Genomic DNA, 14,329 nt, shown 5'->3' with positions numbered 1-14,329 from the left:
AGGGACAGAGAAAAAAAGAAAGACTTTTTATGCTGATTATGGCCCATGGCAGGGGCAAGATGGCAATTCCATATGCACTTCGCCCATGAGGTTTGGGGAAGGGAATGTATGTGTCAGGAGAATGGGTACATGATCATACGTCTTCTCCTTCCCACAATTAAAGCACTTAGGAAAAGAATTTCACTGTCAAGGTTCTAAATGTTTATTTTAATATTATAAAAATATACCCTGAAAATGTCTTTTTTAATAACAGAATTTTCTCCATAAATGTTTGATGGAATTTTTGTGTTAAAAATTGTATTTTAAAAAGACCAAATATATGTTATCAATGCAGAATACTAAAACTGATTTTTTAAAAATCTGATTATAAAAATCCAATTATTAAAACAATTTTAAAAAATGTTTTAGCAAGTTATGTTGATTATTTACTTTTTTGAACTTCACTTGAGTTGGAAAATAAAATAGACTAGTCAGCATCAGTTTCAGGTTCATATGCAGTAGCAAAATGTTGCCATATCTGGGTTACAATCATTGAAAGGGAATATTTGTATCCAAAACAAAAAATTGTTCACTGACGGGTTTATAAAGTGTTCAAGCTAATATTTCTATTAATATAGCTTTAGAATTTGTAAATTATTTTCTTTATTTATACAAAATACTTTAAGGTATCCATTAAAAGCACAACTTCAGTGTTTTTTTAAAAAAAGAAAGCTTTGTTAACAGTTTTATTTTAAAATATCTAAACCATTGGCCCTCAACTCCTCTCTGAATGAAAAGCCTTTAACCAGACTTCTCTGCCAACATCAACAAGAAGTTTCCTGTGTAAATTTTGTTACTTTTAGAAAACTGGTAGATAAGATCTCATGGAAAGCAAGTAAAAGGGAAAAAAGAGTTCAGGAGAGTTGGCAGTTTTTAAAAAAAGAGACATTATTAAGGGCACAAGAGGAAACTATACCAATGCATAGGAAAGACAGAAAGTGAGGAAACCCCAGCTTAACCAAGAGATCTTCAATGGCCTGAAACTCAAAAAAGAGCCAGAGAGAAAGTAGAAACTAAGTCAAATTACAAAGGATGAATATATTTAAAAAAAAAAAAAAAAAAAAAAAAACCAACAATGCAAGCATGTAGGAACAAAATTAGAAAGGCCAAGGCACAAAACAAGGTTAAACTATCTAGGAATATACAGGGTAACAAGAAAGCATTTTACAAATATGTGAGAAGAGGAAGACCAGGGACAGGGTTGGCCCATTACTGAATAAGGAGGGAAGACAACAACAGAAAATGCAGCAATGGCTGAAGTGTTAAATGCCTTTTCTGTTGCAGTTTTCACCAAAAAAGTTAGTGATTGGATGACTAATATAATGAACATCAGTATAAATGGATAGGATCTGAGGCTAAAATAGGCAAAGAAAAAGTGAAGAATTACTTAGACAAGTTCAATGTCTCCAAGTTGGCAGAGCTTGATGAAATACATCCTAGGATATTTAAGACACTGGCTGAAGAGATCCCTGAGAAATAAGCGATTATCTTTGAGAACTCATGGAGGATGAGAGAGATACAAGGAGATAACTGGAAAAGGGCAAATATAGTACTTATCTATAAAAAGAGGACTAAAGACAACCCAGGTAATTATAGATCATTCAGCTTAACTTTGGTACTCAGAAAAATAATGGAGCAAATAATTAATCAATTTGTAAGCACCTAGAAGAAAATAAGGTAATAAGTAACAGTCAACATGGGTTGGTCAAGAACCAATCATGTCAAACTAAGCTAATATCTTTTGACATAGTAACAAGCCTTGTGAATGGGGTGAAGCAGTAGAAGTCATATATCTCAACTGTATCAAGGCTTCTGATACTGTCTAACATGACCTTCTGATAAACAAACTAAAGAAATATAGCCTAGACAAACCTACTATAAATTCGTCTTATACTGGCTGGAACACTGCACTCACAAAGACCCTGTCTACACTTACCTCCGAGATTTGGTGGCAGTCAACGGGAGTTACACAAGCTACGCAAAAATCTTGCGTAACTCCCATCGACTTCTCTGCTTCTCTTCTGCGCGCTGTCTTCACTGCACTGCACCAACGGGAACCACATTCCCATCAACGCAGCGCTACGCCACTTGTGAAGGTGGTCTTAGTACGTCGATTTCTGGATCGACTGAGCGAATCTTCACTGGCTGCTCAGTCAATCCAGGGAAATTGATCTGACGGTGGCGACTTTGCCGCCGTCAGTGTAGCCGTAGCCAAAGTAGTTGTTGATGGTTCACAGTCGAGTTGGAAGGGCATATTGAGTGGGCTCCCACAGGGATATGTCCTGGGTTTGGTTCTATTCAATATCTATATAAATGATTTGGATAATGGCATAGAAAGTATACTTATAAAGTTTGTGGATGATTCCAAGCTAAAAGGGGTTGTAAGCACTTTGAAGGACAGGATTAAAATTCAAGATGATCTTGACAAACTGGAGAAATGGTCTGAAATAAATAGGATGAAATTCAATATGGACAAATGCAAAGTACTACATTTAGGAAGGAATAATTAATTGCACAAATACAAAGTGGGAAATGACTGCCCAGGAAAGGGTACTGTAGAAAAGGATCTGGGGGCTACAGTGGGTCACAAACTAAATGAGACAAAAATGTAATACTGTTGCAAAAAAAGCAAACATCATCCTGGGATGTATTAGTACAAATGTTGTAAGCAAGATATGAGAAGTAATTCTTCCAGTCCACTCAGCACTGATATGGCCTCAGGTGGAGTATTGTGTCCAGTTCTGGAAAGATGTAGACAAATTGGAGAAAATCCAATTCTGGAAAGACGTAGACAAATCGGAGAAAATGCAGAGAAGAGCAACAAAAATGATTAAAGTTCTAGAAAACATGACCTATGAGGAAAGATTGAAAAAATGGGTTTGTTTAGTCTGAAGAAGACTAAGGGGGGACCAGGTAACAGTCTTCAAATATGTAAAAGGCTGTTATAAAGAGGAGGGTGATAAATGTTCTCCTTATCCACTGAAGACAGGACAAGAATTAATGGGGTTAAATTGCACCAAAGGTGATTTAGGTTAGACCAGTGTTTCTCAATTGGTGTTCTGTGGAACCCTGGGGTTCCGCGGGAACACTGTTAGGGTTCCACGAGAAAGTGACATTGTGCCGCCGAGAGCAGCTGTTCTCCGCGCCACCGAAAAAGGGAAGATGTCCCAGATTTTTCGGCGGAGGGTATCGAGTATGAGTGTAATTTCCCCATGGAGCCTAAAGGGTTCCGCAGGGAAATTTAATTGAGAAACGCTGACCTAGTTGTTTGTATATAATTTGCCTATTTTTTTTGGCCCCATATGTAAAAATACTGTTAAGAGTTTGGGGGGTTCCGCAATTATTTATCGAGTTCAAAAGGGTTCCGTGGCCAAATTTAATTGAGAAACACTGGGTTAGACATTAGGAAAAAATTCCTAACTGTAAGGGTAGTTAAGCACTGGAACAAATTATGTAAGAAGGTTGTGGAGTCTTTGTCATTGGTAGTTTTAAAAAACAGGTTAGACAACCACCTGTCAGGATGGTCTAGATAATATTTAGTCCTGTCTCAATGCGGAGGACTGGACTAGGTGACCTATCAAAGTCCCTTCCAATCCTACATTTCTGTGATTCTTGGGTCTGATTCTACAAGCTTTCAACATACAGAATCACCATTGACTTCAATAAGAATTCAATGTCCTGAGCGTTTTGCAAGTGGTATTAAAAAAGATTAATCCTGTTCATTTAAGGAGAGATTGAGTTCTTCTGAAAACAGACATGCCTAAGTGCACACTTGACAATATGCCATATGTCTATAATGCCTATTTTGTTTAATCTCTGTTCAAATAGAAAATGGTCCAGAGTTTTTCAGTATAGTTGAAAGGTGTATTCTTTTTTATCTTCTGAATGGCCTGCTTGATAGTTTTGAAATGCTGGGAGATTAAAATGATGCTGTTTGTCTGTGCATAAAGTCATTAACAGGCACAAAACTTTGCCCATTTTTAATATCCACAATGGTGGATCCAGCTGCGGGAATTTCTGCCTCTCCATAGTCCAAGAAAATGTTTTAATCACTACTTTATATTTAAAGAGTTCACTTTTTATGTCTTTTTATTCCTGTAATGAACTTTAATGGAGCTCAGCTGCACTGCCTTTGCAACATGATTTTCTGACACTTCTAAAGTGAAGTTAGGGCTTAAATACCATGGCGCTGACTGCGGCATGTTATAAAACACCTATTCAGAGAGTTAAGATCCTCTATAATAGTGGAGAGATTTGTTTAAATTTCAGAATTGATTACAGAGCCATAAATCATCATTTTAATATATAATAATTTCCAATTTACTATGCTAAATCATAAAAGCAAGATAAATATCTATAATATTTATTTTGGTTTGATAAATTTAGTAATTTGGTTACCCATTTTTGCAGTGTTTTCAGTTTTGATGAAGTATCTCCTTTTATCCTCAGGCCAGTTCCATCTTTCCTCTAAGTACTCTGTTATGTTCAAGTAGGCTTCATCTAGGCCAATGGGCATAAAACTGGGATCGTATTCAGCCAGTATTTCTCTAACCTTGATAAACACACAGAGAAAATTTAAGGTTGTGCTGCAATAGCAAAACATGGTGTATATTGCAATTCAGTTGATATTTTTGCAACAAAATGCGTACTTTGCACATCCATTAGATCAGACAACCAGTACTATTACTGTAAGTATGTATTAAATAAATAATGTATTGAGACATGGAAAATTTATACAACTTCTATTTTTCATTTAAAAGCAGTAAGTAGTCAGTATTACACACCAGAGCAAAGAACAGGCTCTCTGAGCAATATGTATTTTACTGAAGAGGTAACTGTGAGATATATGTTTAAGTGGCTATATACTCGCACATGTTTACATGACACTGTTGTAACCATGTGAAAAAAGTTCAAGTGGCTTGTGAGTTTATCAGAAACTTGGGATGTATATGTTGTCTAGTTCAGTTTTTCATGCTGCGCTGTGATTTACAATGATATCTGAAGGATATAATACATTTAATTTAACATACGGAAAATGGCTACCTAACAGAAGAAATCTTTAACCATAGGAAAAATAAATTGTAGCTGACAGATTGAGGATATTTTAGTGTAGTTGTTGAGGACAATGGGCAAGTTACTAGAATTGATCCTTAGTGCTAGTTGTAGCTCTATCAATCATCATACAGCTCACGTTAGTTAATTTACATACTGCAATTCTTTTGATAAAATATAGAAACGTTTTACACCACAGCAGCATGAAAAATAAGTCTCTCCTTACATGAGTGCTGTGTAAAAACACTACTTTTTCAATCTGACAGTGACATTCCCTTGCATTAAAGAAATTTATTATTTATTTAACAAACCACTTATGTCTATCAGATCTTCATCTCTCCAAACCACTCACAGTGGTCATCTCATTTAAATATTCTTCTGAAGGTCTTATGAAATGCAAATAGCAACATCTTAGATTAAATGCTCAAAATGAAATTCTGACACCTAATCTGTAGTTTTAAATACTTCATTTTCACTATAAATGCTTGAGAATTTGAATAAAATTTTGTGATTTAAAGCTTCAACGTGAATCATGAGCACTTCCTCTTTTTGAAAGTGACTAAAGACATAGCTTTCCAAACAAATTTTGATTGCTAATCTGAAATCAGTTTATTATTTTCAGTCCAGGTCTGAGTAAAAATGGTGTAAATAAAATAAAAACAATCACCAGACATGGGAAGAAAATGGGAATTTTCAGGAAGAGGCCAAGGCCTAAAGGCCTAATCCTGTACCACTGAAGCCAATGGGAAATTTGCCATTGACTTAAATGGGTATAACATCAGGCCCTAAATGGGTCTGGAGACTGACCCACACTCTTACCACCAGAGTCATCCCTACACATCAGATCTGAGACCTAGTTGGGATAAGGCTCTGGATTTAGGAGATCTAGATTAAGTTCCTGGCTCTGTCACTGAGACCATGGGCAAGCTAATTAATCTTTTTGTGCCTCGTTTCTTTGTCTGTAAAATGGGAACAATGCTCCTTCCTCCTATTTTTTGGAATCAACGGAAGATGCACACATCTGCATATGGGGAGTCTGGCCTCATTTTTGTCTAATGCTCCCTTAGTGGAAATAATTATTACTCCAAAACACTAATAATAAAAGGAACATAAAAATATATATACAAATCTTCAACCCTTATCCACAAGACAAACTGTAATACAAGACTACACACATATCCCGCAGTCCTGATTATATTATAAACAAGTCCAATTCATTCTCAAAACCACATATTTATACAATATACGTTATATTCATAAGATGGAACTGAAGAACATTTAATGTTTTAAACATCAGTGTTTAGTGTACCAGTAATCTTTTAAAGTGAAAAAAAAAAACACTATTTTTTGTAGATCTTGCATTAAATTCATCCCTGGTGTAACTCAACTGAAGTTAATGGATTTACACCACGGATTAATTTGGCGTAATATCTCCAGACTATATTATGTATACTTCTTTCTTCATACAAGCATATATATATTCTAAAGATTTCTACTGATGTTAATTCAAACTGAGTTTTTGCTACTCTCTCATGTGAAGCTTTAAGATTATAATCTAAACCAAATTATTTAAATCTGAAAAGAACACAAATTTAAATATATAAAATTATTCAAAATAATGTATTAATTACATGCATAGATTTTTTTCCTTAATGGAAAGGAATGTACCACATTTTTCTAGGGACAAGATAATCACCTTTTCTCCCTCAATTTTTCACTTTACTCCTCAGTCCCTTCATTCTCTGTAAACAAATGTAGGTGTATTTTAAACTCATTAATGCTCAGATTCAAAAGCTCTCCCAAGTAATTAGTATTTCATATGGTTATTATGATATGATAATTCTCTCTGAGCTCTCTATTTACTCCTAGTTTCCTAATCATTAAATTAAGTGCTATGGTTTGGAATTTATCCGTATAACAACATTCTATTGACATCATCTGTTCATTACATAATTTTCAAAACCTTTATTAGCTTCACTCTATTAATGGAACTAGATTAGGGATGAATTTTTCTCTACTGTCACAAAACATTAATTTAAATGCTGTATTTATTTTACATTCAAAGCCATGTCTCGAAAAGTTTAACCTTTGAATTAGCCTTTTTGAAACTTATGTATAAATTCTGATTTACTGTTGTCTTAAAATCTAAAACAAACTATGTGCTGCTATTGGTGAGAGAGAAATTCTTTCTGAGTACTTACCTCCTTACTCACATCTCCATATTTTTTGAAGTTTAATGGCACTATGATAAGATGTGGGCATAGTTTCTTAGCAATAAATCCAGGCATGGCTGCACGTACCCCAAATCTCCTAGCATGGTAATTTGAAGTGGACTTAGCAAGGAAAAAATAGATGTAGAGTTAAATAACCAAATCCTATAGCATATTTGTGAGTTTTAATACATGCAGCAATTTTAAAGACTGAAGTAAAAAGAAAGAGAGACAATGCTTTTGTCTCTGAACATCTATCAAACTGCAGTAACCAGTTCCATTGCAGATTCAGTATGTTATGTTCTATAGATTGTAGTTTATTTGCATTATGAGAACTACATGGTTCTGGGGATTGGTAACTGGACAGAATTTCATCTCTAGTTTGCTGGTTCAAATTAAGTAAATTTGTTAATTGATAAACTTATTTAACAGAAGTGTTTTCAGTTTTTGCAGATCTGCTTAGAGAGGCACTAACTGGCATTTGTTAGAAACATTAGCAAAAGGGCACAGGACTGAGTAGGCCATAGACACTGTACCCACTTGCACCTAAATGTGGTCCCTCTAGAAGAGGGTTGAGTCACATTGGCTGAGCAGCATGTGGTAGCTTGTATGGCTGTTATCTGTGCCATTCTTTTTCTGGGGCTAACGGACATCAGTCTCCTGTCAACTCAGCATCTTTCACATGTCCTTTGACCTATACTCCTCTTCCTTGCTTTGGAGGCTTACTCCAATATTAATAATAAAAAAAAAAAAAAAATTAAAGACTTGCTTGTATATCTGGTCATCTGAGACAATATTAATTTTAAAAGTTAAAAATCAAGCATACTGGAATTTTATTATTAGCTGAAATCCTCCACATTTAGGATACTTTGAGGAGCAGTAGAGCTCACTGAAATATGGGAAACTGAGACATGTCATGTTGTGAGGCTTTGTGGAAGACACATATTTGGAGACTGAATTATTTCCCAGGACTAGTTTCAGAGGAAGAAATAAACAAACTGAAAAAGGTTACGTTACTACCACTTCTGCTCTATTCAGAGTCTATGGGCTTGATCCTGCAAGATGCTGAGAACTCTCAACTCTAATAGAGCAGACAAAATAAAAGAGTCACAAAAAAATCTGTAAAAATGGATAATATCTCTATAGTAATGACAAAATCTACAACTTTTTTGCTTATATAGCATACTATATACAATGGATCAAATTCTAGGTTGATTTATTCCTCACGCAACTCCATTGACTGAATTTGATATAAATCAGCACAAAACTTAACTCAGCATCGTTTTTAGAAGCAGACAAAATAAATCCACTGGTATATTCTATCTAAAGCTTTCTTGGATGCTTTAATGTAATTTTCATTTCACACTTTAAGTGGGGGGAATTTGGCTAATAATGAACAATCAAGGAAAAAAGACTTCAAAATGCAACTCTCATTCCACATATTCAAAATAATTTGAATCTAAGTAATTTAATTGCTAAGGATCTCTCTCAATTTAATATATAATTTCATATTTTAATCAATAACAAATCAATACATTTTATTTCACGAGTTATACATTAGATTGGCATCTATAGGACCTTCTAATTTTGCCAACCAAAGTGTGCCCCACAGAGTTCTACAACCAAGCCTAGCATGGCTCTAAACATCAAAATAAAAGATACTACACAGACACTACAGGTCCCAGCATGCAATTCTCCACCTTGAATTGAATGACCAGGCTGAGAGTTTATATACCTAATAGACAACTTTTCCCTTTCTGTGGCCTCTTCATAACTTAAAATTTTGCGAACTACCTAGTTCTTTGAAATGTAAATTCAAATTTACATAGTAAGAGAACAAATATTTTCTCCATCTGTGTTCATTATTGCATGCATTTCAAAAATCCCTGTCACAGCAGTATCTTGTTTCATTGAATCTCTATGTAATTTGGCTTTTGTAACAGCTTGACATTTGACCTTACCAGCATACTCATCGATCCCACTGCTATGGGTTTTTCCTTCAGCTCTGGATTGTCTCTCATTTCTACTGCTGCATAAAATGCATCCATGTCAATGTGTACAATAGTATAGCTGAGATCACGGCTCTGCTCTAGCTCCAGCGCAAGTTTGTCAACCTGTACAAAAGTGTATAAAATGTACACAAACACAGAAATTACAAAAATATATTAGATTGGCCTAAGTGTTGCACTCCAAACAATCATAAAAGAAAAGCTTTGTCACATAATATACTAAGAGGAGAAAGCTTATTTCTGCTGCAACCTATTCTTTGGGGAAAGGATGTAGCTAACAGATGGCAAAAAAGTGAAAGTGGAAAGACTGTCATATGTATACATACATACACATAAATAGAAATATGTATAATATGCCACAAGTATACAAGTTGTATTTATTGTGTACAAAACTACATTTCCCCTCACACTCAGTTGAGCTCTCATGCTGCAACTTATTTGCCTAAAGGATCACAACTGAGTAATATGAGATTTTCTCTCTTCCCTCTTGTTTGCTCACAGCCCATTTTCTTGAAGACTGATAGACCAGGATGTGGAATCAAATTAAACCCTTCCACATAACAACACACAGTACATGTTCTAGTTCAGTGAGTTGGGCTGGTCAAACTGGTTTGTATAAAATGTAAGGCACCTGTGGGAAGGGTAGGAGGTGAGGAGTTCAAATATCAACAGAAGAAACATTTGAAAAAATAATGAAAACAGCATGATGCAATATACAGAAGAAAAACAAGTCGTTACATTTAAATTCACCAGGAGCAGATTTAGTTATTTACATTATAATATTAATTAAGCATGTGTTAAAATCCATCTAAAAATGTCAAAAGGCATTTCTCTACATTCTAATTAATTATCTTTGTTAATTCTGATTATCTCATATTCTACAAAGCCTGGGTAGCTTATTCTCAAACTCAAATCACCTTTAATTACTTGAATTTATGCTGCCTCCCACATTTCTGGTCACACAATTTAATCTGCATTTCCAGATACTGTCTTTATAAAAAACTTCTGTTTTTTCCCCACCTGCATTACTAGCATAATGTCATGTCTAATGATTCATTAGTGTCTTAGCCCATATAAAAAGAGATGGCAATTCCTTTAAACTAGTTACGAATTAAAAAGATGATTGTTTAAAATAGCAACAACAGCTCATTAAAGGAAACAGTAAAACAAAAGCTTTGTAAACTTACTTCTGAGGATTGTGTTTGTCCATAACCATATTTCCCTAGTAAAGCTGAAGAAAGTTGAAGTCTAATTTCTCAGAGGTAAACCAGATGCATAAATTAAAAAATTGTGTGGCCTTCTCTTTTGAAAGAAGATTCTGATATGGAAGATTAAGGTTTTTGTCCATATATTTTATAGGGGAAAAGAGCTGACAGTTTAGACTTGACAGCCATTAGACTTCTAAAATTCTTAAATTTTATATTTAGTTTTAAACTAAATTTAGATTGAAGAAGTTATTGTGATTAGTTCTTGTCCAAAGATGTGAGATAGATGCCAAAACATTTTCTTTCTTAAGTAGCATTTATGAAGTTAGAATTAAAAACTTAACTTGGTGCCTTTTTATGTTTGCAAAGCTATCTGACAGAATGGAGAGAAACTAGGAGTGACTAGTAATACCCAGTTGCAAGGGGTCAACAATGTCATGCAGAGTTAAAAACTGAGCTAGAACCCATATGTATAAAAATGGCAAACACTAGCTGTTTGCAACTGGTAATAGCTGGATACTTCTGAAAGTTTTAAATTAATTATAGTATTGAATAAATTAATATAAAAATACAGCTTTGATCCTCCACATTATAGATTATTGAAAATTCTTTAGACACTTCTGCGTTGGATAGTAGTCTAGTCTAAATCATCCAAGAACAATTTATCAGAAGTGGGGACTTACTGCAAAGTGCTATATAGGAAAACTTGCCTGACTAATAAACCAATGACATTCAGTATATCTGAATCAACTTTTTTCTTTTAAAAAGCCAAATAAAAAGAGCCTAGTTTTCCTTCCTCTACCATCCTACAATCTGGTAAGACTTGATCTGGAGGTAAGAATTTACAGTGTTCTGCAGAAGCATGAAGCTTTTCATACCTTTGTACTCTACACAAGTTGTTTCCCCGCTTACCACTACTAGAACACTACTAGAGCATCTGATTACAGATCACAACTAGGTAGTATTTGAAAGAAAAAGTCTCATGTTCAAGGCAGTGGACTGCTGCCTTGGAGAACTGGATTCTATTACTGCCTCTTTCAGAAAATTCCTATGTGATGCTAGGCAAGTCATTAAAAAAAAAAAAAAGCTTTTCACAGGTGGTCACTAACTGTGTATTCCTCATTTTCTGGATACCCAGCTTGAGACCCTGTGGTCTGGTCTGCAGAAGTGTTGAGCACTCACATCTGCAACTGAAGTCAATGGGAGCAGTCAAACATATACAATATGATATAACTCTAAGTACTCTGAAAAATCAAGTCCTCGGCACTCAGTAGTCAAATTGGAAACACAAAATTAGTGGACACTTTTAACCTTAATCTCTCTGTGCCGTAGTTCCCCACGTGTAAAATGGGGATAATAATATGACCTGACCTTGTAAAAATAAATTAATCAATGTTTGTGAAGCACTCAAATACTATAGTAATGAGTGCCACAGAAAAATCTATGAGGAAATTAATAATTCTGTATCCGGAGCAGAGTTAGACTAGTGTATGGCATTGGTAAACAAGGCACACATTGAACAATGAAGATAAAACAAAATATTGAACAGCTGTTCATTCAGTGAACACTGTCTATCCTGTGCACAGAATGAGGCGGGGTGACATTGAAAAAAAATAGAATACAATTATGTTATTAAAGACCAAATCATATTGCATGTGAACAAAGAGACAAATTAAGGTTGCACAGGAAACCTTATTTCTGTTATTTCCTAAATTCTGAGTGTTTGACTTAGCAACCTTAATGTTCTTTTAATGTGATTTTTGTATGCAATACTATCTAGTTTCTGATAACGTTGTACATCACTGTAGTATCTGAATACCTATGCAAAGTGCTTCTTTTGGACCAGAGAAACATTCTCATAGCTCCATTTCTTATCTCCATAGTTGTCTCAGACCTTTTATGTGCTTCCACTGTACATGGATGTCCATAGCTAAAGCCCTAATAATAAAGGAAGCCACTCTTTCTGTTGTAGAAGATATATAGATTTGTCTATATTTTTGTTTGTATAACTTTAAAGACTTAAGTGACACTATCATAGTAGTTAGCATGCAATGATAGATAAACCACCAGCAAAAGGAATAAGATAACCCTAGTGAAATTTTTCCCAATCATGGTAAGCCAACCAGCACAATACACGCACAAAGAGGAAGGGTTTTTTTTAAAAGATATACAAAATGTTTAAACCAAAATTACTGTTATGGTATTTAAGAAAATAAATCAATGAGTTTCATAGGAATGCATCATGAGCAATGGATTTTATTTATTAGTTAATCAGGTGTTTTCAGCATTGGGAGAAAGAAGGAGTGCTTGTTTTAATTCTATTTTGTTCATATAAAAAACACTTCAAATGAAATTAGTTTTATTATATATTTTCTTCAGTTAACTAAATATAAATTTACATCAAAATGTTATGCAGGTTTCAGCTGCACAATTCTTGCTAACATCAAATGGAACCGTGCAACTAACAACTTGTGCACCACTTTGAAATTTTAGGATAGGCATCAACAATACACCCATAAAATTATTATTCTCTCCATTCTAAAAACTTCCCAAATTGGTTAGTACCTGTAGTTGTGCTTTCAGAAGCTGTTGGCTGGTGATTTTATCTTTTAGCTGCATCATTTTTTCAATTCGTTGGTTGACTTGTTGATCTTTCTTAAGCTCATTTTCATAAAATCTAGAACCCTACCAGAAAAATAAAAAGTTAAGATTCATTTGAAAGTTCATTGTTTTCCTTATAATCTTACAATAACTGAACAGTAAAGGAAGATACATTTCTCTGCTAACAACTCATTTAAATGGAAAAAACAGCAGTGAAATAAAATGGACAGTTGTTTCCAATCCTATCAGAGAAGCAGATACAGCCTTATGATATTTTGTGCTCTGTATACTTTAAGGATTTCTTATGCGTATTATATATATTTTGGATTTTCACATCTTTTGAGTGTATACCTCAGTTAACTGTGGTGCTCAGATTACATAAAGTTTGTATTCTTCCTTCACTCCACCACTCAGAGTTTAATGTACATGTAAGGAAACCTGCTAGGCTCATGCAAAGATAGAGGAGGGAGTAAGGAGAGAGAGAGAGAGAGAGAGAGATATGCCAATAACTAAGCAGAAATAAGTTACTTGTACTGTCTAGACTATTTTTGGTTATATCTTAAAAGATACTGAATGCAAAAGTTGAAAATTGACTTAGGGCAATTTTTACTTTTCATGTGAAGCACTTACTCACTGGTTCATATGGTATCATCTGGAGAAAAATAATGCCATTACATAAGGCACAGCCTCATCTGGAGGTTGCAGTACTTGTCACCCAATCTCAAAAGGATATTGGAGAATTAGAAATAGTTTAAAAGAGGGTGATGAGAATATTCAGGGTAATGGAAAATCTCCATATAAAGAGAAATTGAAAAGACAGATTATTTATCTAGGAAAGGAAATTAATAAGAGGGGACATGATCAAGGTATATAAAATAATAAATGATCTAGAGAAGGTAGATCAGGAACTTCTGTTCTCCCTGTCTCATAACACAGGTACAAGGGAACTTTCAGTGAAAATAAAAGGTGGCAGATTCAAAACAGATTAAATACTTTTTCCCAGAATGTGTAGTTGGAATACGGTAGTCATTGCCACAGGATTATATTGAGGCCATGAATTTAACAAGCGTCAGATAGGGATTGGATATTTATATGAAAAATTATAAAATCTAGTTTTATAACAGTTAATGCTACAAAAAAGTATTGGAAGGATCTAAAACCTCATGCTTCAAAATTTAAACCAATCTCTAACTAGTAGATATTAAGATGAAAT

At 34.4% G+C, this 14,329-nt stretch overlaps 1 protein-coding gene across 3 annotated transcripts in view; it reads right to left on the bottom strand.

Annotated features, from left to right (window-relative positions):
- POLK (DNA polymerase kappa) overlaps nucleotides 1-14,329 on the bottom strand; it is an 84,726-nt gene that overhangs the window by 51,745 nt on the left and 18,652 nt on the right. For all 3 annotated transcript variants that reach the window (XM_067569092.1, XM_067569090.1, XM_067569091.1), the window contains 4 exons: nucleotides 13,081-13,200; nucleotides 9,263-9,415; nucleotides 7,293-7,424; nucleotides 4,438-4,591 (listed from right to left, as the gene is read on the bottom strand). In XM_067569092.1, coding sequence (XP_067425193.1) covers nucleotides 4,438-4,591; nucleotides 7,293-7,424; nucleotides 9,263-9,415; nucleotides 13,081-13,200 — 559 coding nt within the window. The remainder of the gene's footprint in view (nucleotides 1-4,437; nucleotides 4,592-7,292; nucleotides 7,425-9,262; nucleotides 9,416-13,080; nucleotides 13,201-14,329) is intronic.

Source organism: Emydura macquarii, unplaced genomic scaffold (genome assembly GCF_026122565.2).
Source record: "Emydura macquarii macquarii isolate MOO-44397 ecotype Brisbane River unplaced genomic scaffold, CSIRO-AGI_Emac_v2 contig_2897, whole genome shotgun sequence".
Lineage (NCBI taxonomy): Eukaryota > Metazoa > Chordata > Testudines > Chelidae > Emydura > Emydura macquarii.
Note: the sequence above shows the minus strand (reverse complement) of the source record. Positions and strands in the feature narration are given on the sequence as shown.